The sequence below is a fragment of the Theropithecus gelada genome, chromosome 9, assembly GCF_003255815.1.
Source record: "Theropithecus gelada isolate Dixy chromosome 9, Tgel_1.0, whole genome shotgun sequence".
In the NCBI taxonomy this organism is placed as follows: domain Eukaryota; kingdom Metazoa; phylum Chordata; class Mammalia; order Primates; family Cercopithecidae; genus Theropithecus; species Theropithecus gelada.
The window spans coordinates 22,152,943-22,178,510 of NC_037677.1; the positions used below are offsets into that span (position 1 = coordinate 22,152,943).

General features: G+C 42.6%; 1 protein-coding gene across 3 annotated transcripts in view; it reads left to right on the top strand.

The window, feature by feature from the left end:
* Positions 1-672: 672 nt before the first annotated feature.
* Positions 673-25,568, top strand: part of MKX (mohawk homeobox) — a 75,633-nt gene continuing 50,737 nt past the window's right edge. Inside the window, exons 1-5 of one of the 3 annotated variants that reach the window (XM_025397992.1) lie at positions 673-1,309; positions 3,523-3,792; positions 5,507-5,666; positions 11,717-11,870; positions 12,295-12,630. In XM_025397992.1, the coding sequence (XP_025253777.1) occupies positions 3,605-3,792; positions 5,507-5,666; positions 11,717-11,870; positions 12,295-12,630 (838 nt within the window). In that variant the 5' untranslated portion in view covers positions 673-1,309; positions 3,523-3,604. Of the gene's footprint in view, positions 1,310-1,444; positions 1,615-3,522; positions 3,793-5,506; positions 5,667-11,716; positions 11,871-12,294; positions 12,631-25,568 lie in introns of those variants that run through there. The other 2 variants (XM_025397993.1, XM_025397994.1) reach the window with 2 other exon arrangements.

The window sequence follows — 25,568 nt, forward strand, 5'->3', positions numbered from 1 at the left end:
TAATAGCTTTAGTAAATATTTTAACCACTTCTAGGCATCCCCGCCCCCTAAACACACACGAAAAGAAGATGCTAAGGTGGGCCACTGCCCCGGCTCTGGCCAGCCACATTTAGAGGGGAAAAGGACAAATGGTGCTATTTCTTTAAGCTTGGTGAGGGGAAATCTAAGTTTGTTCTTTAAAAAGGGCGAAAGTTCCCTGGGACCACAGGGCCGGCGGCGAGAGCGCAGGCAGCTTCGTTGTTGGCACCTTGGGGATCTTCTGGGCTGCCAGTAGCTCTGAGCTTGCAGTTACACCTAAACCGCCGATTTTGCTACTTATATTTGCAGTAATGCTAGGAAGCAAAGTATCATCAATTAGAGAATCTGGAAGCCATTCTCTCTTTGCCCTGTGTCCCAGCTTGTGATTCTTCTAAGTTCCATCTCCTTTGCCGAGTGCAGATTCCTGGCTCTGGCGCGCCTCCTCTTCTACACTCGGGTCACCGCGGGTTGGCCACCTGGGCTCAACTCACCCCATCCTTGCTTTCCCCCATCACTATACCCAGCGGCGAGGGCAGCCTCACTACTCTTGCCCCGGAGGTGAACGCGTGCCTGGCTTTGATTGAGACAACCAGGACCCCAGAAGCCCAGTGACATCAGAAAAGAGGCTCCTGGGCGCTAGCACTTTCCGCAATACGCTCCAGGGCTGTAGGTGCAAAACCAAGCTCTAACTTCCCTCCGAGAGGGAAATACAGGGCGCGTCACAGTGGCCTCTCCCGCCTAGCCACGCGCGGTGAAATTTCCGGCAATCGGGCCAGCTAAGACACGGGATTTGCACCGCAGTCTCCCAGCTTCTGGAGCCGGAGCCGAGAGCTCCCGGCAGCTTCTCCAATTTCTCTCCTAAAGTGCGAAGGGATAAGCCCCGTCTGCTCCACGCCTGCGAGGCCGGCGGATCTGGGAGCCGCGCCCGGCTCCGCAGGACTCGGCGGGCCCGGGGCTCCCCGGCAGCGGCTCCTCTGCTAGGGGTTAACAGCAGCCCCCGCGGCCGGGCGGGCGCGGACGCTTCCTCTCCACCCGCCCGGGAACGTGGATACTGCGCCCGCAGGATGTTCGCCGGCTGGGCCGCGCAGTCAGGAAACATGAGAAGGCCTCGCTATTCCTGTTCCCGGGCCGCGCGCGCCGGGCTGGGTAAATAAAGCCGAGACGACAGCGGTGGCGGTGGTGAGCGCGCCGGAGCCCGCGTGGAGAACATGCGGCGGGGATGGGAGTGCGCCTAGTCTCGAGGCGGGAGAGCCAGCCGCCCTGCAGCCGGCCGCCGGCCCCGCAGCCACAGGTACAGCCCCCGCGTCGCCGAGTCCCAGCCGGCTGCCGGGGAACGCCAGGCTCGCTCTGGCCCCTGCGCCCCACCTTCCCTGTGCCCCGGGCGCTGGTGCTCTCCCCGCCCTTCCCCCAACTTCCCTCCAAGGTCTGGTGGAGACGCGCTCGGGTGGCGGCCAAGCCTGACCCAAGGGCCTGCGCGGAGCCTGGGAGCCCACCTGGCCGCGCCTCCTTTGCTTTAAAATTATTCGCCGGCGTTGGGGGGAGGGGGACACTTCTGCAGGGAGTGACCTCCCCGGCCACAGTCTGGAGTGAATCCGGGTAAGTGATTTGAGAAGAGGCGCGGGTGGCCGCGCGCCGGAGTCCTGGGAGGGTCAGGAAGTGTGGTTCACACGCCCCCGGACCCCTTGCGACAGGACGGCGCTCGGACCTTTGCCATCGCTTGCCTCTGAGCCTGCTGCCTGCAGACCTAGAGCGCGCCGGTTGTCTGTGTCTGCGATCTCTGCGTGGGCTTGGGGCTGCCGGGGAAGGGTCCGAGGTGGCTAACCTCGTGGTGACTTCGCTAGGAAAAACACGTCGTCGCATCTAGGAGGACGCACTGGGGTGGCGCGGAGAAGGCCGGGCCAGGGAAAGGTGTCTTGTACAAATAAAGCAGCATGAACGCACATCCCCAAGGGCACTGACGTTAAAAGAAAACAGCAACGCTAGTCTTGACGGTAGAACAGGGGCTGCGAGCGCGGAAATTCTCTTTGACACTTATTGCCGAGGCTGTGTGCACACCCCAGGCACGTACCTGTCTGCGCGGGAGGACGCAGTCCTAAGGGACACGCGGCATCCAGCAGAGGTCTGACTTCACTTCCCTACGAACACAGACCGTAGCCGTAGTTTGATCGCGGTGGCCACAGTCCTAAATGTCACGCGTGGCCTCTGCTGCGGTGGCCGGAGGGCGGGGCGGGGGCGTTGGCGAGTGTGGGCACTCGGCGAGGCAGAGGGGGTGTGTGTGTGTGTGTGTGTGTGTATGCGCGCGCGCGTGTGTTAGTGGAGTAGCAGCCCATGCCGCGACTGGACGGGCAAAGGGGGCGCTGGCAGCGAAGCGGAGGCCGCTCGGAGGAAACGGGAGCTGTCCCGAGGCGCGAGGCGGGGAGATGGGGCGGGCGAGGGCGGCCGCGCGCCCTGGGGCTGTAACTCTGCGGCTCCGCGGCCGCGCGGACTTGCCCCTGACGCCCGTGCGCGGCAGGCAAAGGCTCAGGGTCTCCGCGACCCCAGAGGTGAGCTGCTGGCTCTCCCCGACAGTGGCAGCCGCAGCCCGGGAGGTGCGCCGACCAAGCTGCCTCCTGACCTGGGCTTCTGACACCTTTACGGCCTCTGAAAGGGTCCCCGGAGACCCCAGAGAGGAGCGAGCGTCAAGGGGCTCCGAGCCCGCGACTGACACCCGTGCTGCGGAAGAGAATGGCACTGATTGAGGGCTCTCGGGACCTGGGTCCTGGAGCCTTGGACCTTAGGACCATGCACGTCCTGGGGCGCGTTGGGGGATGATAGGAAGATTCGGGGAGAGAAGGGGGAGAAGTGGTGCTTTCGTCCTGACGCCACTTAACTTTTCCCTGTCCTTGAACCCAACCTCACCCCGGGGGACCTTATCGGGCAGAAGATGCGGGGGTTTCAACCAAACCATCCACTATCTAGAAAACACGAAAATCCTCCAAATTCCGGTATGGCTTGGGACTCATGAACTGGGCCTTGCGGATGCGGTTGGCACATTATCCCAACTCTTCCCTTCCATCCAGTCCCTCCTGACGCCCCGAGATGGGGGTCCCAGAGGCTTTAGTCTTCTGCTGTGATTGAAGAACCACGCGCGGCCTCACGCCGGTCCCGGCTCCGCAGTCCAGAGTATGCCTCTTCCAGACACAAACTGAAACCCAGAGGCTCGTTTGGGAATTCGTTTCCTTTGCCTCTGCGGGTGAATGATTCCCGGTTGTAGTTCTGGGGAGTGAGGGGAAGGGGGGATCGATCGCCCAGGCAAGGAAGAGGGCAAGTACCTGTCCAGGGAGCCTGCAGGGGCGGGGGCGTGTAGCCAACTGGGGAAAGCCGCAGGGTCCCTGCCATTTGCGGCGGCGCCGCTCCTCCCCTCGGCTCTGCAGCCCGGCGACCCGGCCAAGTTCAAGGCCCAGGACCTGCAGGGGTCTAAGCACTCTCAGCCAGTAAGTAACGAGATGCACCTTCCTCTCCTAGAAGCCGAGCCCTGCTGCGGAGCTCCCGGCGGCCAAGCCCCGAGGCTCTGCGGCCGCGCAGCGCGTCCCTGCCACCCGGCACCATGAACACCATCGTCTTCAACAAGCTCAGCGGTGCGGTGCTGTTTGAGGACGGAGGCGCCCCGGAGCGGGAGCGGGGTGGCCGGCCTTACAGCAGTGTCCTGGACAGTCCTCACGCCCGCCCCGAGGTGGGCATTCCCGACGGCCCGCCCCTCAAGGACAACCTCGGCCTGAGACACCGGAGGACAGGGTATGCGCACTCCCGGGGGAGGGGGCGGTGAGCTGTCCTGGGGTCCCGCGGCAACGCGGGCGGGTTGGGGGCAAAGGGCCCGGAGTTCCCTGGATGTGCAGGTCTGCCTCTCCAGGGCTCGCGCGTTCTCATGTTAACGGGCTCCTATCTCACAACATGAGGGATCAATTCGTCGGGGCAGCTCCAAAGAGCTTGGTGGAGACTGAGGGCGCCAGGAGCTGCCCCTCGGTCCTCGCTGCCTGGACCTCGGATTTGGGGGTTATTTGCCCCTCTCCGGACTGCGGGTGCCGGTGCGCGGCTGAGGGCGAGGAAAAAGGACTGAGCTGGGCGCAGAGAAACAGGCGAAGCCAAGTAGTCGGGGAGTCCCGGCTCAGACTCCGCGGACTTCTCTTCGGTCACCCCAGCCCCTCGCCAGGGCCCCGCGGCTCGCCTGGCCCAAGGAGTCGGGAAGGTCGCCTCCCCGCAGGGAGTCCCGGGCGCGCGCGCGGCTCGGCGGGGCCCGCAGCGAACCCGGAGGGGGAGGCTCTGGGCCTGCGGGGCAGGCTTTGGGTTTAGCGGGGTGAGGGGGATGCTGGGGGGCGGCAGCTTGCGGGTGGGCCAGCTGCTCAGACTGCCGGTGAGTGGAGGGCAGGCTATGCCCGGCCGGATCCCGGCGGCTTCCCGGACGCCCAGCTGGGGAGGGGTGGCAGTCCTGGCCGCCTCCACCTGAACGATTGCATCAGCTGCTTGTTCTGCGGCGTCGCTGCTTAGTAAAATAGAGATTCGGTTTCGTCAAAATGTTACTACCAGTCGCTTCGGGTGCAATTGCATTTCAAAGTGTTTAAAGAGGCAGAAACCCAGGACGCTCCGGCGCAGGCGCGCAAGCCTCGGGGAGCGGCTGGGCGCGCCGGCGGCCGCGCGCGACACCTCCCGGACCGGTGCGGGAGCGCATCGCCCCAGGCCACGCTCCAAGCTCTGGGCTCCAGGCTCCCGGCTCCAGGCTCGTGGCTGCCTCTGCCTCCTCCTCCTTTGAATATGCTTTTCCTGAGGTCTTTTTACTTTACCTGATGTGACAGAGCTTGCCGTACTTTTAACCCTCCCTTAGTCGGGAAACGGCCCGACAGTGTTTTTGGGTTCTGCAGCCTTCCTCCACAAACCACCACCTCCTTTGGAAAGTTTCCCCCTTTTCCTAAAAGATTAAAGGAAATAGAAAGCTTAAAGAGAGCGGGGGAGGCAGTGCTCCTTTGCTTTATTCCCTCTGTCCAGTCGGCGACCTTTCCCCTGACCACAGGCGACGGAAAGCCTCTGGGAGCAGACAAGAGATCCCCGAGGAAAGTTTCGAGAGCCAGCCACATACCCTGCCAAGCCAGGGTCACTCGAGGGCGCGGCGCCAGCGGGCGAGGGAAGGGTAGCAGTTAGCCCCGCTGCCCAGAGCCGCGACTGAAATAGCCGTTTTCTTCAAATCACTTGACCTTCGTCTCCTAAACCTCTAACCTTGGGGTATTGAGTTCAAAATATCCCCCTACTCAAGATAAACCTAGCGAAATGACCTCCCCATCCAGAAACTTTGTGGCTCCCACTTCCTGCCTCTCCCAAACTCTGGGCGCGCGCGGAGCAGGGGCGCAAGGCAGGACTGCGCAGCTTGGATGTGGGGTTCGGACTCGGCCGGTACGTGGAGGGGCCGGGCGGGCAATCGTGTCGCTCACCAGGGCCTCCTCCTCTCCCCATGTCCCAGCGCCCGGCAGAATGGCGGGAAGGTGAGGCACAAGCGGCAGGCCCTGCAAGACATGGCGCGGCCCCTCAAGCAGTGGCTTTACAAGCACCGTGACAACCCGTACCCCACCAAGACCGAGAAGATACTCTTGGCCCTCGGCTCGCAGATGACGCTAGTGCAGGTAATCAGGACTAATTAACCCCCTGATCCGTTTCCCGGCGAGGGGCTGAAGAGCGGGCACGCTTAGGGTTCGTGAGGCTCTCCACGTGGCGCTTCTACCTGGAGAGGGATGGAGCCGAGCTGTGGGAGTTTCTGAATTACTTCTCCCCCTCATCCCTCAGTTCAGTGCAGATGCTCGGTGCAGGAAGGAATGCAGGAAGCGCTGTCAGGGAGGGAAGTGAAAAGTCAACTGCAGACTTATGAGAAGGTAACTGGGAATCTGGATTCAAGAGCCACATATAGATGAATCCAGATGATGCCATCTGCGGTGATTTTCAACATTAGTGAGCATCAGAATCGCCTGGAGGGCTTAAAACACAAATCGCTAGACTCCACCTCCCAGTTTCGGATTCAGCAGGTCTGGAGTGAGACCATCATTTGCATCTCCTACAAGGCCCCAGGTGTTGCTGCAGCTGAGGCTAGGAAGGAACCCCACTTTGAGAACCGTGCAGTGTGACACTCCATATTAAGGCCCAGTATTAAAGCTCAGGTACAGAGTAACTTTCAAAATTACCATTACTGACAGCTAGGAGTAGGGGATAGAAAGATAAGAAATGATCTTTGGATCAACACCCCCCGCCACTCCCCCACCCCGAAAAACTTTTTTTTTTTTTTTTAATAGGAAGCATCCTAAGCATTAGCTGCAATCCACAGCATTTTGCTCCTGATGCTTTTCTGCTGGGCTTAAGGAGAGGAGGCAGATTTCAGATGGTTGGGTTACTTTGCCAAGTGTGGAGAAATGGTGCAAAGTTTGTGTTCTCTGGTGAACAGCGTTACTTTACATTTGACTAGCTTTTCAAAACTGAATCTTACTGTTCACAAAACTACGATGTTGTAGGCAGTTATTATCAGAATTTTACACTTGACATAACCAAGACTTGGGGCAGTTGTGTCAGTAAAAGACAGAGATAGGCCTGGAAATAAATAATTCCAGATCAAATGCTTTTCCCATCATGTCATAATTTTTTTAAAAAAATAAATATGGTGGCTTGAACTTTCTACATGCAAACAGGCAGATTTATTCAGAAAGAAGAGGAGGAGGAGCTACATCAGGTGAGAAGTTTTGCACATTACAATAGCATTACCTGATTGTGAAAATTTGGCCATTCCACTAAATTTACAGTAAGCAGGAGCTCCAAAAAGAAAAAAAGGAACTAGTGGATAAAATAAAAATTGCTTTCCGGAGTATTTAAAATTTACTGGAAAGTTTGACAAGGTGTGAAACTTGACTTATAGTCAGGCTATCAATACTAGAATATGTAATTTCTGCTTATTTTCAGAATATAATTATATACAAAAACATCTGTTTCTTTTATATTTTCAGGCAATGGTATTAATAGTGATTTGCTGCAGCAGTGGAGGGGAAAATTAATTTAGTGTTCTTGGCTTAATAACTGTTTAACATAGAACTATGAGTCTTTTAGCGATTTACCAAAGTAGTTTCTAAATAAATTATTCCAGTCAGAAAAACCTGACTTATGAAAATAAATAACCTATGTTAAAATTTCGTTTAAATAAGTATGCTATTTATTTTTAAAATACACTAATTTATAGAGTTATTTGAATATTTCACATGATGTCAGCAATGAAACACTAGGTTATTCTGGTTGATATAGAGCTTTATATTTAATAGTGGCTATTCTTTCATACAGAAAGCAAAAGAACATTTATGACATGTGTTAGGACGTTTTTAAATTATGAAGTAGCATTTGTCATTAGGAGAGCCATTTAAACTTTCTTATGTAGTACTTTTGTTGAGTTGCAATACAAGTAGTTGTAATTTTAAATTATTTGCCACCTGTAATGATAGTTCAAATACAAATAAAAATGCTTTTTACATTCAGATCTTGGTGACGCTATTACATTTTTAAAATATGCTTTACATGAAATTTTCATTCAAAACCCTTTTTTTCTCTTACACTAGTCCTCAGAAAATAAAAATGCACAAACATATGTAATTTTAAGTGGGGTAAAATAACTTTTATAATAATAAATGACAACTGTATAATGATTTCAAATTTTATTATTAATGAAGCTGGTTTCTGAAGCTTTAAAGTGATAAATGGAAAAAATTAAAATATATAGAATTACCAATGGATCTTATGGCTAATCCTATGGCTGATCATTGTTCAAATGCTATAGAAATACACTCTGTACTCTCAAAATATAAACAGCTTTGTTGTGGAATAGTATAAAATGGTATGCGATTGGGGTTTGTATTATTGCAGGATATGGAACTTACCAAGGAACAATGAGTAGATGTTAATGCTTCCTCCTCTAATAATGGAAGTCTCATATTCCTGTGATCTGTCCACATACGATTTGTTAAAACTACTATGTTCCAAGATCCTGTCTCCACTGTTGACATAACTCTGTTTTTCGTTGGTACTGAGTGTGCCTGCTGAGATATATATGCTGTTATCAGCTATAAGGCTTATAACAACTGTTAAATATTCAACAAAATCTCAGATCGGTCCTTATTCATTATTCCAAGTGTTATATTACATGGTGTGGGAATGAAATGCTCAATATTTCAGTTGAATAGCTCAGAAGTTTGTTAATTCAGTGTGTTCAAAGATGGACAGATGCCAGTTTATCCCTTTGGGTGTACTATAACAATTGCTCTGTCAACATGATGAATGTAAACACCTTTGTTAAAGTAGGATGAATATTATTTAGTTTTCCCTCCCAGCTTCTAGACAGTTGACCCTCTAATCTTTCACTATAAAATATGCGAGATAGATAGACAGATAGATACCAATATAAAATATAATTATATAAATTAGTCATATCTAACTATCTCCCATATTTTATAGTGAAAACTTAGAGGCCCAAACATCTATACGTACATACACACATAGCATTCAGTTTGACATTAAAATTCTGTTCCAGAACCTATCCTTGGTAAGGAGACCTGTTTCACGTAAAATACAATTTGAAGAGAATATGAATGACAACCCGAAGGAATCCATAGTAGATTAAAAGTAGAAAATTTGAACCGATATTTTTACCTTCAGTGAAACAGATGGAATTTGCATTAATTCATCAAGAAAGAAATGCAAAACAAGAATATGCAAATTTGTTAACCAGCTATTTGCTGTTTGCAGGACCTACTGCAAATACACATTAAAGACCTTGGAGTGTATCTATCTGTTAGGTTGTACTGAAAAAAAAAAAACAAAACAAAAAACCCCAGCAGAATACATACATTACCAGATTGGGTGGTGGTCAATTTATGAAATCAGTTTTGAAACAGTCTATATTAGACATCAGCAAATCTTTCTGGAAAATCACCTAATGTGTAACTATTATAATATGGTAAAAAATAAAAGACTATGAGTATATAAAACATAAAAGAGATATGACTCCTATGTATGAAAAGTTAGTTAATCCCCTATGACATTTAAATCATTTAAATGTTCCCCCATTTTTGTCTGTTAGAAGGATAGTGTATTTTTTTTTTTTTTAATTAGAAGGCCATTGCATTTTCATTATAAGAAGAGTTTCATAAGAATTGGATTTTACACTGTACTATGTGTGGTTGCTGTGTGAAGATTTAAGGTTAGTCTGAATTATATCCTGTTTAGTAAAGAAAGTTACAAAAATGTTTTGGAGTTGAATTCTAGTAAATATGAATGATCTAGGGGAAGTTGCAGGCTGTGCTCTGTGTGAAAGGAGCAAAGAAGGACAAAAACACTCTTGCTGGAGACAGTACTGGTCAACAGAGGGAGGTTAGTACCTAGTGTGAAGGAAATTAACATCGCTGTAGGGAAACTTGGGCTGTATTCGCCCATCTTAATTTTTAGAGCTAACAAGGATATTAGGAACCATCAAATCCATTTTAGAGATGAAGGATTCAAAGTTCAGTAAAGTTGAATAACTTATCCAAATTCATACCGCATGGTTTTGGCAAATTCAGAACAGGAAGCCAGGTCCTTTTCCATTGTATGGTGATTATGGGATAACAGGACATTTATGAGGATTTGAAGGAGTGAAGTGATTAAATCAAAATGGTGCATCAATTCTTGAATTTGGTGATAGTTGCTAAGATCGATTTAAGAGAACAGAATGGAAGAGAGGGAAGTTAGAAAGAGAAATGTTTCCAAATTCCCAGTTAGCAGTATAGTTGGATAAAGTAGTTGGATAAAGATTTTGACAGTGAGTTGAAGAATCCAAGGAAAGATTGAGAAATTTCATGAAGAAAGGGATCAGGCTCCATGTGCTTCCACAGCTAATGTTCACCAGTGTATCCCCGTTAATTATGTGTAGTTCTTTTCTGCTAGTCCTTCTGGGAGTGCAGAAGACAAAGCTTATTCATTCCTAGAACTTCACACCATGGCTAAAGTACAATAGTCACTCAGTAATTTTGTTGTCTGTCTGTAGAGAATGGGAAGGACTGAGAATTCGAATTCAGACTGAGAATTTGAAGCCAGACCGAATCATAGTCACAGTAACATAGTTTAGCAGGAAGAAGTGTTGATGAAGACTGACTTCTGAAATGCCATAGTGAGATTATATGTCATTGCATATAAATTTGAAAGGATAACTATCATTGCTTCAGGTACAAAGAAGATAGTACTGACTATATTGAATATTAAATACATATGGGAAACCCAGCATGTGTTTACCCATGAGGACAGGGAGAAAAAGTATAATTTGAGGGGTTTTTAAAAGTAGAATAATAAGGATTTGAGTAATGCACAAAAAATGTGTATTTATGTTATAAATCTAGAAAAAAAAAAAGGAGAAATTTCCAGTACAAACACTGCCACACAAACCATTATAGTAATCTGGCCTTTCTTCAAAGCCTAGCTTAAATTCCTCAGTTTGCTCATGTTCTGGACCAAACTGGCAGAAAAACTTAATTCTCTTCCCATGTTTCATTCTTTTAAAGGCAAGTATTGCCCTTTTGAGTTTCTAAAAATCTCTGCACTGATGATAGCCTGATATTTTAGAAGAAACCTCAAGTACAAATCTAGTGGCATCTTCAAAAAAAGAATGGAAGTATCTTTTCTTTGTCTTGAAATGTTTCTTTCTTTGCCTTCAACTATTTGTCTAAGCAACACTTGACTTTTGGCTTAAAGTGAGGAGTTCTTTGGTTTATTTTCCTCCTCTTCACCGATGGCTCTGCCTCTGCTTGTTTTGCTGGCTCATCTTTTGGAAGCAAACAGGTCCCACCTTTTTCATCTCTAATGGTTTCCAAAGCCTGGTCTTTGACCCTGCTTTCATTCTTTCTACTCTTGCAACTTTGACAATTACCTCTGTGCCTTTTCCTCTTGAATTTGGTCATCCCCTCCCTTCAATCTCCGATACCACTTTTATTTTCTTACCAGACATGTCACCAATATTAGCACCTCAAACTAGACATTGCCCAAGCCAAACACATCATTTTATCCTCAAAAAGTTTTATCTCTTTCCCCACGTGCACTACCTTTCTCTTGGTTACACAGGTTTGATGACTCAAGGTCATCTTTAACTCTTCCCTCTTCCTCAGCCTCTACAATTTCTCTGGAATTTCACTTCTATTTGTTCCTGTGTCCTCTTTATTGGGAATGCACTTCCCTTCCCTCTCAACCTGACCTATTCTGGACCTTCTTCAAAGCCTCACTTAAATTCCTCAAAAAGGCTGGAGTCACATATGAAAGTAACCCCTCTTTCTTTTGGACTGCTGTATCATTTTAATGTCTTGTATGCCATTCATCACATTCTTTCTTATATTAGCTATTTGTATACCCTCCTACTTCTCTGACTGGACTTTTCTCTTACTAGAATTTTTTGAGGTCAAGGCCTCTTCATTTTTCCTTATTCCACAAATACACTAAGTGCTCAGTGTCTGTAGTAAGCAACATGTTTGTCGAATGAATGAATGGATATGAATGTCCAGTATTCTTATGTCCTGAGAATATTTAATGATCAGAGGTGCTGAGAGAGGCTTAGCTCCTTTATGAGAAAATAATTGCACCATGGATAATGTTTTCAAGTTTTGTTAACTGAAAAATAATACCGTTTTAGGTGTCAAATTGGTTTGCTAATGCAAGACGTCGGCTTAAGAATACTGTTCGACAGCCAGATTTAAGCTGGGCTTTGAGAATAAAGTTATACAACAAGTATGTTCAAGGCAATGCTGAACGGCTTAGCGTAAGCAGTGATGACTCGTGTTCTGAAGGTTTGTTAATATTTTTATTTTGCTTTCTTTGTTTTGCCTCTATAACAAGTTCACCATAATTGCTATTTTTAAGGTTGCTCTCACAAAATATGATGGTGCCATAACGGTTCTTTTTTATTGCATGAAGTAACTTCACTTTTATAATACTATAAATGACCAAAGGAATGATCATTCCTCTTGTTTATAGATATACCATGTGTCAGAATAACATATTCAGTGAAATTCATTAAAATTAAAATACCATAAGTGAGAGATGATATAAATATTTGCTTTCATTGCCTAAAAATTAATCTTGAATATCAAAGATAATTTTATATACTTTAAATATATTTCCTTTATATATTTTTAAGGATTAAATATAAGAGTTGGGTGGCTGGGGGAAAGTGTGCCTACTATCCTACTTAGTGATACCGTTCTGCTGTAGATGGAGAAAATCCTCCAAGAAACCACATGAATGAAGGGGGCTATAATACCCCAGTTCACCATCCCGTGATTAAAAGTGAGAGCTCAGTCATCAAAGCAGGAGTGAGGCCAGAGTCACGGGCCAGTGAGGACTACGTGGCACCCCCCAAATACAAGAGCAGCTTGTTGAACCGTTACCTTAATGACTCTTTGAGACATGTCATGGCCACGAACACTACCATGATGGGAAAAACAAGGCAAAGAAACCACTCGGGATCTTTTAGCTCAAATGAATTTGAGGAAGAATTAGTGTCTCCATCGTCATCAGAAACTGAAGGCAACTTTGTCTATCGCACAGGTAAGCCCATGTTTTCTGTAGTAATTCCTGTGATACCTTTTTAAAGTACAATTAAAACTGCATCAGAGGGGTTTATTTTAACAGGTATAAAGGTATCAGATTATTCACATATTGCCCATAATTCAGTTTTAAAGCTTTCGTTTTGTTTATAATTGCCAATGGATACATTTGTTAGTAGATTACGGTCTCATTGAGAAATTTGCAGGTTTCATATTAAAGATAAGTTTTATTTTTCTATTTTTTAATTTTAATTTTTTAATATTTTTGTCTTGTTTTTATACAAAAATTAACTCAAGATGGAAGAATTTTCATTCTTAATGATAATTTTAATCTTCATAATAACAATGTTTAGGGGAGGTATATACTGGCTTTTATGAATAATTCATAATAGAGGATAGTGCCAGATTGTGGCCAGTCCTGCAAATACTTTGTATTATGTCTTTTCTGTTAAATGCTTTGATTGCTAAATAATGATGGTAAATGAAAACAAATTAATAGGGGTGCCAAGCTTTTGTGAAAGAAAAGTATAGGTCTGGCTTCCATTGCTCTGGAAATTTTACTCTCATTCCTGAAAAGCATAAGCAGGGCTGAAAGATAGCTTTTAAAATTTTACTTTCCTTCCAGAAATAAAGAATTGATTCCAACCTGTCCAAAACTTTCAGATAGAGTAGTAGGTTTGGTAAAAATTTCTATCTTGACTTCAGTTCCCAGAGAGGTTTGCTCTTAAGAAGTGTATGAGGTGACTTTCGAACAAGGAATATGCATGACCTACATCTACATCTGGTGTAGACAATCTGGGTCCTGAAAATGCCAGCAAATAGGATTTAGAATATTAGAGCTGGAAATAACCTCAGAAAGCATCTATAACAGGGACATTACATCACAGATAAGAAAACCCAGACCAAGAACACATAGTAGGTACTCTCCTCCAGATCTCTGAGTCTGCACGAGAGATAGGAAGAACATCACTACTATAATCACTATTATTATCCCAACTACTACCAATCATGTATACAGTAGTTACGGTACGCTAGGCCCTATGATATAAACTATACACATTTTACTACATCTTTTCTTCATAATATCAAGAAGCTTGGTCTGTGAACAGTAGGGCTTTATTAAGAAATCTAAAGTTGCTCTCTTAATATACCCTGTAGATCATTTTGCCAGCAATCTGATTTTCAAACATCTACAAATATATATGAGACAAATGATCTACAAAGATTCAGAGAAAATAGCAATACATTTCTAAAGACTTAAATCAACCTCATTTTCTCTCTGCATTACCAACTCTAACAATAAAAACAAACTCTAAACACTCAGAAATACAGAAATCGTCTTGTAAACAATAATTGGGTCTAGGAAGAAGAAAAAATAAAAGGAAATTTAGCCAATAAGGAAAATGAAGCTGGGCATGGTGGCTCATGCCTGTAATCCCAACACTTTGGGAGGCAGAGGCAAGAGGATTCCTTGAACCTAGGAGTTTGAGACAAGCCTAGGCAACATGGTGAGACCCTCATTGCTACAATTTTTTTTTTTAATTACCCATGCATGGTGGTGCATACCTGCAGTCCCAGCTACTTGGGAGGCTGAGGTGGGAGGACTGCTTGAGCCCAGGAGATCAAGGCTGCAGTGAGCCGTGATTGTGCCACTGCACACCAGCCTGGGCAACAGAGGGAGCCCCTGTTGCAAAAGAAAAAAAAAGAAAATGAAGACACTACATATTAACATCTAACTATTGTAACCAGAGAACTTGAAAGTAATTCAGAGTTTTATGAAGGTTTATTTTTAAAGAAAGGAAATCACATTGTTCAAATACAGATAATTGAAAAAAAGTAATAAAAATAAAACAAAAAAAGGTCAAATGGAAAGCTGAAAAATAAATAAGAGTTGACTCTTTTAAAACAGTAATAAACAAGCAAAAATCGACACAAATTAAAATTGGAAATTACAAAGGAAGGAAACAGCAATCAATAAATAGTTATTAAACAAAAAAGGTTTTAAAAAATTATGATGAAGTACTATGCACAATTGTTTGGCAATATACTAGATGTAAATGTATATTTAAATAAATTGGCATTCTCCACACAAAAGTTCATAAACATGAAAAGTTTTAAATGGCCAATAACTCACAAAAAATTAAGATTTTTAGTCAATCCAATTCCCAAAACACATGACTTAATTCATCCATTTTTTTTCAAACTTTGAAGAATTAATACTTGTGTTTTATGCATTTTTCTGGAATGTATAAAGATATCAAATTTTAAAAAAAGTAAATGTTATCTTATTTCCAAACCAGATTAAGACTCCATAAAAGTCAAAATCTTTATTTATAATACTGATACTATGAAAATACCTGAGAAATATTTATAATGTAGTATTAATTGAAAAACAATTCAAAATTGTGGGAACAGTATAATACAGTTATAACAGTACAAATGTGCATAGGCAAATACAAAAAAATGACAAATACATTAATTTTAATGAGACACAGTAATTGGTAATTAGTAATCTTTTATTTAAAAATATTTTTCTTATAAAACATTTAACATTGTCTAGTAAAAACATAGGTTAATGACTATGCAATTTGCCCAGTGTGGTGAGTCTTCTGAAAATGCATGCTTTTTTCAAAAGTGACAAAATGTAAAGCCAGAATGAATAGCACGCCTGTGCAGTTGATTCTTTTCAAAATTAAATGTCTCAGTTTAATTTTTTTATTTTTTTAAAAGCATTCCAAAGGCACTTTGTCCAATGTATGGACTATTCATTTGCCAATTCTATTTTTAAATAAAAGCCTATTTTTTTTTTTTTAGTTATGGAAGCAAAGAGAAAGCAACCTAGACATGTAAACTTCTGGTTTTACACGCATGTGCATCAACTTAAAAAGGGCAGACTAAATGATTTGTTTTTATGCTTGGAGAATTAAGAAAGACTAGCAGCCTAAGACTGATCTGCTAGGTTTCAGATCAAAACGATCAATGGCTGTCTTCTGTGGGAATTGAGTGACAGCGTTGCTGCAGTTGTAGCTGGGTTACCAGGCATGTATAAATAGTAAAACCGGGGATTTCAAGAAATACTTTCTGAGCAACTGCTGTGGTTTTCTCTGGCATACAACCTTCTTCTGAATTCTTTCAATTCCATCTGGTTATATCTTTCTTTCCTCCCTCACCTAAATAGAAATTTTCTGTCTGTATTAACACCCCCACCCCCAGTGCTAGAGTAGTACAAAGATTCTGAACTTACAAATTTTTTAAAAGAACACTTTACAATTTATTTGTTTTTGTTACAATTTATTGCTAAGGAACTTTTTTGTTTGTTTGTTTGTTTGTTTGTTTTTAGACGTAGTCTCGCTCTGTCACCCAGGCTGGAGTGCAGTGGCGCTATCTCGGTTCACTGCAAGCTCCTCATCCTGGGTTCACGCCATTCTCCTGCCTCAGCCTCCCGAGTAGCTGGGACTACAGGCACCCGCCACCACGCCAGGCTAATTTTTTGTGTTTTTGGTAGAGACGGGGTTTCACCGTGTTAGCCAGGATGGTCTCGATCTCCTGACCTCATGATCTGCCCGCCTCGGCCTCCCAAAGTGGTGGATTTACAGGCGTGAGCCAGCGCGCCCAGCTGCTAAGGAACTTTATCCATTTATTCATCCATTTTTGTTAGAGTGGCTGTTTTGTAATGAGTTTTAGTAAATACATGGAAGCAAAACGCCAGTTGAGGCCGGGCAAGGTGACTCACACCTGTAATCCCTGCACTTTGGGAGCCCGAGGCAGGGAGATCATCTGAGATCAGGAGTTCCAGACCAGCCTGGCCAACATGGTGAAACCTCGTCTCCACTAATAATACAAAAATTAGCTGAGCATGGTGGGAGTCACCTTTAATCTCAGCTACTAGGGAGGCTGAGGTACGAGAATCGCTTGAACCCAGGAGACAGAGGTTGCAGTGAGAGGAGATTATACCACTGCACTCCAGCCTGGGTGACAGAGTGAAACTGTGTCTCAAAGAAAAAAAAAGGCTAGTTGAAAGTTGGTATGGGAAAGGATAATGTATCACTGAATTTTATTTCACTTATTTTTATTAAATTCTAGGGGGCTGAAGTCTTATAGATTATAAAGTAGTAATCCTAATTGAAGATATTGCTAGAAACATCAAAGCAAATGCATACATATTTTTACTGATTTTACATAGACATTATTTCTCTGTAATCCAGTCTTTGGCTTCATGCCAGGTGCATAGCACACTCTCAATACAGATGGGCTGAAACATTTTTGACAGCAGTAGTTATACCATCACAATTGATCAGAATTATTAAGGTCATTGCATCTAAATGTAATTAATACTCAAAGGAAATTTAGTCACTCAGTGTCATCCATTGAATTAACTCATCTAAATTAAAATTATAATTTGTTTTTATCATGTGAGCTTAGCGAATGTCAATTTTCAGATGTCTGACTGAGTGAATTTCCTTACAAACTGACCTCCAAGCCTCTAGCCCCCAGGTCATCTGCTCTGGGAGGTGCCAGGATAAGGACCCCTAGTGTAATATCCACCTTCATTCCTGTTGAGCCAGGTTCAAATTCTCCAGATGGAACCGTCTTTGCCGCCTTACAGAGTGGGTTCTCACTGGAACCTTTCCTAGCTTGAATTAGAGTTTGACTTTACCCTCAGAACCAAGCCTATGGAATTTCTTTCTCTACTGAAGAGGAAAGAGGTTTCTAAGAAGGAGTAAATCAGGCAAGTCTTGAAATAAAACCTGTGGAGTTCCCCTTTTGTTTTGCTCGACTTGAAGACAAGTCCCTGTTGCATTTTTCCCTTTCACAGATCACAGATGATTAGTTTATAAAGGCCTAGTGCAGGCCAGGCCTGGTGGCTCATGCCTGTAATCCCAGCACTTTGGGAGGCCAAGGCCAGTAGATCATCTGAGGTCAGGAGTTCGAGACCAGCCTGGACAATATGGCGAAACCCCATCTCTACTAAAAATACAAAAAAATTAGCCAGACATGGTGGCGTGTGCCTGTGATCCCAGCTACTAGGGGGAGTGAGGCAGGGAGATCACTTGAACCTGGGAGGTGGAGGTTGCACTGAGCCAAGATCATGCCACTGCACTCCAGCCTGGGCAATAGAATGAGACTCTCTCTCAAAAAAAAAAAAAAAAAAAAAAGGCCTAGTGCATTAGAATGGTTGCTCTATGAGCTCCATGGCTCTGTCAGTATAGGCTTCATAAATGTATCCTGCTCCCAAGAGGCTGAATGTTTAAACTTCATCTTGTTAAACTCTCTAAAATCCCTCTTAATTAGACACATATGGTATAAACCAAAGCATCTAGGCAGATAGGAGTCTTTTCTATGTTAGTATGAATTAATTGGGCTAACTTCCCATCGCTTGACGGAGGTGAATATCCCTGGGAAGAAATGAAGATTTTGATTGAGAGAAAAAAGAAGTCATTTATTGGTGCATGGGACACTTTGGGAGGTAGGATCCATTTGGATGTCCTGCTGCAGTTGGAGACGTGGAACGAAACGAGAGAACAAGGCATTTTGGTTACTGGGGAAAGAGGAACAAGGACGTAGAAAGTTTGGGAGGATAACAAGTCCAACTACCATCTCCAAACCTTTTTTCTTGGCTCATAATGACCCTCAGGGGAGAAAGTGTTCTTTTTTCTTTTTCTCTCTCTTCCTGCACACTGTGTACTTCAGAATTTAAGCTGATATCAGTAGTAAAATCTAGATATGCTCATGAGTTCAATAAACCATTGGATCTGCCTGGGCTTCAAGCTTAATTTATGGCATAGTTTCTTCGGAGAAATGTACTCTCCGTTCTAAACAACCAAAGTAACAAGGACCCTTCTGGGACAGAATCCATTGGTATATGAGGTGCTGCTCCTATGTGTACTCATTCCACATGCAAAAATGATAATTAAGAGCCACTCCATGAAGGCTCTGGCTTAGACTCACTGGAGGCCTGTGTTTGGTGCTGGCCACTCTATCCATGAAACCATATTTAAATGAACCAGAAGAAAGGTTTAAAAAGATGCCTTGGCAGATCTTTTTGAGCAGTGAATATTCCCCCGACAATATCTGTTTCATTTATTTCAGCTTTTGTTTTGGGGGGTAGCTTTAAAAAAGTCTTACGGCGGCATCAAGAGCCATCTGTGTTAAGGGCCCTGCGTCGAGTGCCTCGGTGCACATGCACGGTTTCTCTTTTGGGCTTTTGTTACCAGTAAGTCTACCTCAGACACTTATTTTCTTATTTTATTTCCCTTTCTCTGCTGTCACTTTCTTGGTTTTAGTGAAAGAATTAAGCTTTGCCTTTTTGGATTATTCCAGACATTCTTTTCCTGGCATGCAAATGACTGTTGATGTACTCCAGCAGAGAATAATAAAAGCCTCTATCAACAGTCCAGTGAGTGACATTTAAAGGATACTTGAAAGGTTGTCCAATTCCTTGTCTTGTACCTTACCTAACAAAGGCCATCTGGGAATGAGGTATTCCACATAAGTCCAATTTCCAGATAGCAGAAATTTAAGGACCAATTTAAAAAATAGAGAATTTTCTTCTCTTCTAAACTTACACTATTCAGCACAGCTTTGGAGAGGTACTTTAATAATCTTTCTATTCTCTAAACTTCCTCTTCCTTGTATTCCTTATATTCTGTTCCACCCTTTCAAGTCAGTAACCTCAGGGTTAATCACAATCGGAAACTTGCCCCTCACTCCTTTGAATAACGAGCCTTGTCTTCCTGACAGCCTTTTTAAAAGGGAACTTTTCTAATTACTTATTTCTAAGCAGAATCTTTTAAAATGAGATTTATACAAATGCTGACCCTTTGAATATGCATGGGCTTACTATAGAATTATAAAAACTTAAGCACTATTCGGAATACCATAGATTCTTAGTAAACGTTTATGAGTCATGGTAGAAGCAAAACACATTGGCGTGGATTCTTTCTGAAGTTCAAATTAATTTGATGTTTGAAAATCATTTCTTTCCGGCTTCACTTGCAAAAATCCAAATGCAATTGTACCAGGGTTTCACCCATTGTGAAGAACTGAGAGATTAATGGCAGACAAGAAGAGAAAAAAAGAAGAAATATTGGCAACATGAGCTGTGTGCTGGCTCCTTCAGGGGTGGCTTTCCATTCCCTTTTCTTTGTTATTTGGTGTCACATGAGAGCCTGAAAAATCCTACATGTAGACAGATGCTGAGACTCGCACTTTCCTACTATATGGCTTACAAACAAATCGAAAGTATGAGGCAGTTTAGCCTAGAAACTGTACAGATATTTTAGGGTTATGTTAGCTTCTGACATTTTTGTCATTTTACATTGTGGTACCTAAAAAAGTTAGCAACGCTGATTTCATATTCGGCTGAATATGGGCAGATTGTTTTCCGAAATGCAGCCGCATCCTATCTCTTTCCTTTGGTACTGGCTCTCACTGCCTTGTGTGTATTAAGAGTTCCTGGAGGCCCTGAAATGGTGTTGTATTAATTTTTATAATTCCCCTAGCGCTTACTACCGTGTCTTTCACGTATTTACTCTATAAATGTTTCTCAAGTGAATGAATTCATGTTTTGATGATTTAGTATGTCTGCGCCTTAAATCATAAAAAACATTTAAATTTACTTAAGTATATGTTGATCTGTGTTTGTGAACAGAACAAGAGGAAGGGTCCTGAATAAGTTTGAATTGGTTTTTAAAAAGTTTTAAAAAGAAGAGAAACGTAAAGTAAAAACAAAAAAGTTAAACAATGAAGCTGAAAACAATGAAATGTTTAAGAGAGTCAAAAGAAAAACATAGAAAGAATAAAATGAAACTAAATCGATTTTCAAGTAAAAGAGTAACTTCCAGAGAGATGCAAGGATGAAAAATGGAAAAAATTAGCTAGTTTAAAGAAAATCCACCAAAGAATAAAAAGCACAGCCGACAGACAAATAGAAACAAATGGAGCTTTTACAAATTTGACTTCACTAAGTAGTGGGATTTATTGTTTACCTAGTACCATACATAGCCTTGGAGGTGAGACTTAAGAAATAAAGCACAGATCTAAATCCACTCATTTAAACCCTACTGCCACCTTTACTGTCAGGGTTGACAAGAACCCTAAGTCAAAGTTGTGACTTTTTAAGAATGACTATTTTTAGCTGCATATGAGACTAGGAGAAAGTCCATACAGAGATTTTACACTTTCTCTCTCGTCCATGTGCAGGAGCAAAGATCCCGTACATTTTTGATATTTTCCTGTTAAGAACAAGTTACCAACCTGAAATTTTGATCTTGCAAAGCCATTCTCTGTATTTTGGCATTACCGTTCTACTGATATTTATCAGCAAATCGATCATATTTGACTTTCTGATACTCAGTGCATTTCAGACTTGCTTCAGTGGTCAGTCACATCCTGGGGCAGCTTCATAGAAGTCCTTGTTCATGTCACTATATTTAAGACTGTGTCAGTATTTCCATTAAGAGACTTTCTCATTCCCTAGGGCTTCTAAATAAGTCATAAAAAATCAAGCCAAACTCAAAGCTGGCATAAAGGGGTCCTTTTTTTTTCTTCTCCTATATATAAGGAATATAAATGCTTAACTACCATTAATTCTATATTTAGTTAGGTTTGTAAACGCTTTATACACTGACGAGACCAAATAAGATCCATTGATGCTTCTGTGGCCTAAGAGTAAAAAGAATTTCAAAAAGTTTTTACTGTCTGTGAAAACAACAAGACATTCTATTTAATGAATATAGCCCAATGAATATAGAGGTGGTTTCTTTTCTCCCTTCTTCTTCTTCTTTTTTTTTTTTTTTTTTTGTTAGTTGCAGTTAGTTTTTTCCCTTCTGTCTCCCTATTTTGTTTCTAAAATTAAGAAGGTATTTTTCTGGGTTAAGATTTGTCTTGTTGATGTAACAGAATTTTTACACAGGGTAAATATGTGCTTTCTTCCAGTCCAGAGTTTTGGTACTTTTAATTTTGGAAGACTGATCTCTTGTTTTCCAATATAAATGATATCATTTATAATTGTGAGTTTTGAGGAAGTGAAAAAATATAATAATAAATGTGTTCACTTTGCCCAATTTCCTTCACAAAATTTGAATATTTTTCTCAGTTTTCAGTTTAAATGAAGGGTGTTGTGTTTAAATAACAGCTGCGTAATGAACTTTTTCTCTGTTTCCTCTTTGACAGCTTCTGTTACCCAATTTCTCTGTTTCATTGCACTAAACAGGTAAATAGTCAGGGATTTTTGTAAATCCAGCAATCAGCTTTTAAAGGATCTTCCAGATCAATCCCATATTTTTCAGGTTAGGAAATGGCTTTGGCCTCTATACAAGGCCCTGAAAATGTTCACTTTTGGCCATGAGTTGCTCTGTTGCTTGGAGATGTGATCCTGATCCTTTGTGTAGTAAGTCTAACAATTTTTGGCAGCTTCAGGCACTTAAACGACTTTTACTTACAAAATACTTAAATCATTAGTGTTGAACTTTTGAGAACTTGGAGTAGCTGTGTATGCCTTTCTAAAAATTTCTCTGTTGTAATAGCTAGAGTGGAAAGGTTTTTACACAAGTTGATATTATAAATTGTGGGTTGTAATAGTGATACAGTACCTAGGGATCATCTTTGGTTATTATGGGAAATAGAAATGGTTTGCAGAAGATCCCACACCATTAATACTGGTGGCCAAAGGTTTCTGCGGTGTGTAAGTGTATGAGTGTGTGTGTGTGTAGTAGTAGTAGTAGTAGTAGTAGTAGTAGTAATAGAAATTGAACATAGTTGGAAAAACAAGGTCGCTTTTGAAGACGATCAGTGGCATCTCCCCTCCGCCTTGTACATAACACTGGAGACATTGAAGTTATTACCAGGAAGTGGCCAGAAACAATTTGAGGGATAACAACCCAGTTGGAAAGTGGTTTTGGGGAGATAGATTAGTCTCAGTTTCAAGCAGCAACACCACTCTACTTTCAACAGTTTGGAGTCTTCCCCAAAGTGAGTCAGTAACTTTTTCCAAGCCCAGTAGGAGGTGCTACAGGGTGAAATTCACTTTTAGCATTTGCTCAGGTCATGCAACCAAAAAAAGCAAAATTGAAGTTTAGATTTCACAGGCTCATGGATTTGGGTAGCACCTTAGCAATGGGCCATGATTCTCTTAAGCACTTTTTTCATGTCTTTCAGAATTGCTGGACTGCAGATAGGGGTAAAAACTGCCCCTTGCCCACTGACTTCAATACTTTTGAGTGTCTTTGATACAGTGATGAAGACATACATCTTTTACACACTGTGTTCAATTTTTGGTCACTTTGAGTTCATTTTTTGATCACTTTTGGTCCAAAAACACACAATTTTGTTTTTTTTGTGTGTGCTGTGTTTGTTTTAAATGAAAATTTTGATCAGTTTTCACTTAAATAAAGAGAACTTTTTTACAATGTGATTTAGAGAGGAATATTTTAGTAATACAAAATTAAAATGGAAAAGCAGAACTCAAACGATAATGAAACCTTTTAAAATGCTGAAAGGTGGTCAGAGACAACCATTCATAAAGTGATATTTCCAAGAAGCAGCTTGCTTCTTAAGTTTTCACATAGTTGCCTGTGTATTAAGAACTGATAGTCCCTTCAGCCGAGCCAGTCTCAGGTGATGGTGAACAAATCTCCCAGTATGGCAGAGACATTTCAAGTAAGAATGCCCTGTTCTGCCAAGACTGTCATGATACTAAAATGTACCCTTTTGCTAAGGGCCAAAATTCAGAGTCTCTCCTCCCAGTTTCTACACTGATGTAGACAACAGATGCACAAAAAGGCAAAGTGGTATGTCACATGGCTTCAGAGCAAGAGGATGGCTATCTGGCAAGGGAGAGAATTCCTTAAATGTTACTGGGGCTTACACTTCTAAATGTAAAATTCCTAGCCAGAAGCTATTTGGTGCCAAGTGTCTTTGCTGTGATGCCTGAGCCTAGCAGGAAACTGGATGGTTGCAATATTGTGGCTGCTGTTGGAATCCACACACCCTTTGCTAATTTGCAGCCAAGACTGAGTGATATGATTGTTTTCCATTTTTTCTTATCATTGTTTTGGTTGCATCTAATCTTGCTGTATTTTCTTCTCCTAGAATTCTCTTCTGAGTGCTAAATCTATCCAGATGGGTCAAGAGTTTCTTCATAACCTTGTCACTAGTGCAACTGGTCTTGTTTTAGTTTTGATGGTGTCTCCTGGGTTCATTTATTTTAGACCTTTTTAGAAATATGGCACCAATTCATATTTATGCGGCAACCCATGGGGACTCTGGCTTATCTAACTGTGTACTTTTTTCTTTCAACTGTGTACTTTTTTCTTTCAGAAGATTTTGTATGTATATATTTTTCTTAAAATGTGCTTGGAAAAGTATAAACATAAATCATCTGGAATAGTAATTCTCAACTATCTTGAAAGGTGTTCGAGGACTATTTCATGGTTACTATGATTGAAGCAGTAAAATTTAGTTTATAGTTACAATAACTTTCCTCTCATTAGGAAAATATAAAAAAGCTCAACTTTATGATTTCACGACATATTACCAACCCTTAAATTCCATTCTAATCCCCACCCCCTAACACACACAGACTCGGTGAAATGCTCATAGGAAGCTCAGAGAAGAACTGTAGAGGCATATGACCCGTCTGTGCTATGTTTGACCTCACCTTTTCTCTCAGCTGCTTTCATAAAAATGACAGCATAAAGGTCTAGGCAGAGGCTGGGTTGAAGCAATACACATTGAATGTATATTTTGATTATAGTAAAGTTCTTGCTGCATCAACTTGTGATTTGGAAAATGACTTTGCAGGGCCCCAGTTTTCTCTCCAGCGAGCCTCCTTACCTACATGAAATTTTCCACCTGTAGATGAGACCACAGGAAGCTCTAATGTGGATAGAGCAGAGAGCAGTGCCTCAGAAATCAGCAGCTCTCTGTGTTGGCCAGATATGTTAGCAACTGGGTATGTGTTCTAAGGCAAGTCCCTTTATTAATCATGGGTTTTGTCCCTTTAGCCGTAAAACGAACATGTATGACAAGATAATCCATAAGTACCTTACACCTCTGACAGAGTGCAATTCTGTGCAATGCATAGGGAGACAAGGAAGCCCACAGTTTATAGAAAGTCATAGCTAAATGCATATCACAATGTCTCTATTAGAACAGAACTTGGGCTCTGAGCCACAAGACAGGGACATTGCAAAGGAGTGTTGGGGAGCATGGCACCAGTAAACCTCCCTGGTGGCAGATAAAGGAATCTGCCCAGCGGGGGTGTTGGGCCCTGAGCATGGGGTAGGAGGCCAAGAGGGTAGATGTCACGTGTTTAAATCTGGCAATGTTTGCCTTATGTCATGTGTCATTTTTAGGAGATCTCTCCCAAGATTATAGAAGTATGCTGTGTTTTGCTTTTTCTGATAATTTTTATCAGAAGTATATTTTCTGACATTTTTATTTTAAGTACATATTATATACTTATAATCTACCTACAATTTATTTTTGTAAATTATATGAGATCATGATCAGACTACTTTTTTCCCCACCAAATGAACAGCCAATTGTCCCAACACATTTTACTGAATACTTCTACCTTTCCTCATTGATTTGAAATGCTACCCTTATTATATACTGACTTCCTTTATATGTATACCTATTTCTGGACTCTATTCTATCCAACTATAACATATATTAATAGCATAACATTTTATTTCCTTTTTATTTTAAGTTCTGGGACACATGTGCAGGATGTGTAAATTTGTTACGTAGGTAAACGTGTGCCGTGGTGGTTTGCTGCACCTGTCAACCCCTTACTTAGGTATTAAGCCCAACATGGTTTAGCTATTTTTCCTGATGCTCTCCCTAGCCCTGGACCCCCCACGACAAGCCCTAGTATGTGTTGTTACCCTCCCTGTGTCCACATGTTCTCATTATTCAGCTCCCACTTATAAAAGA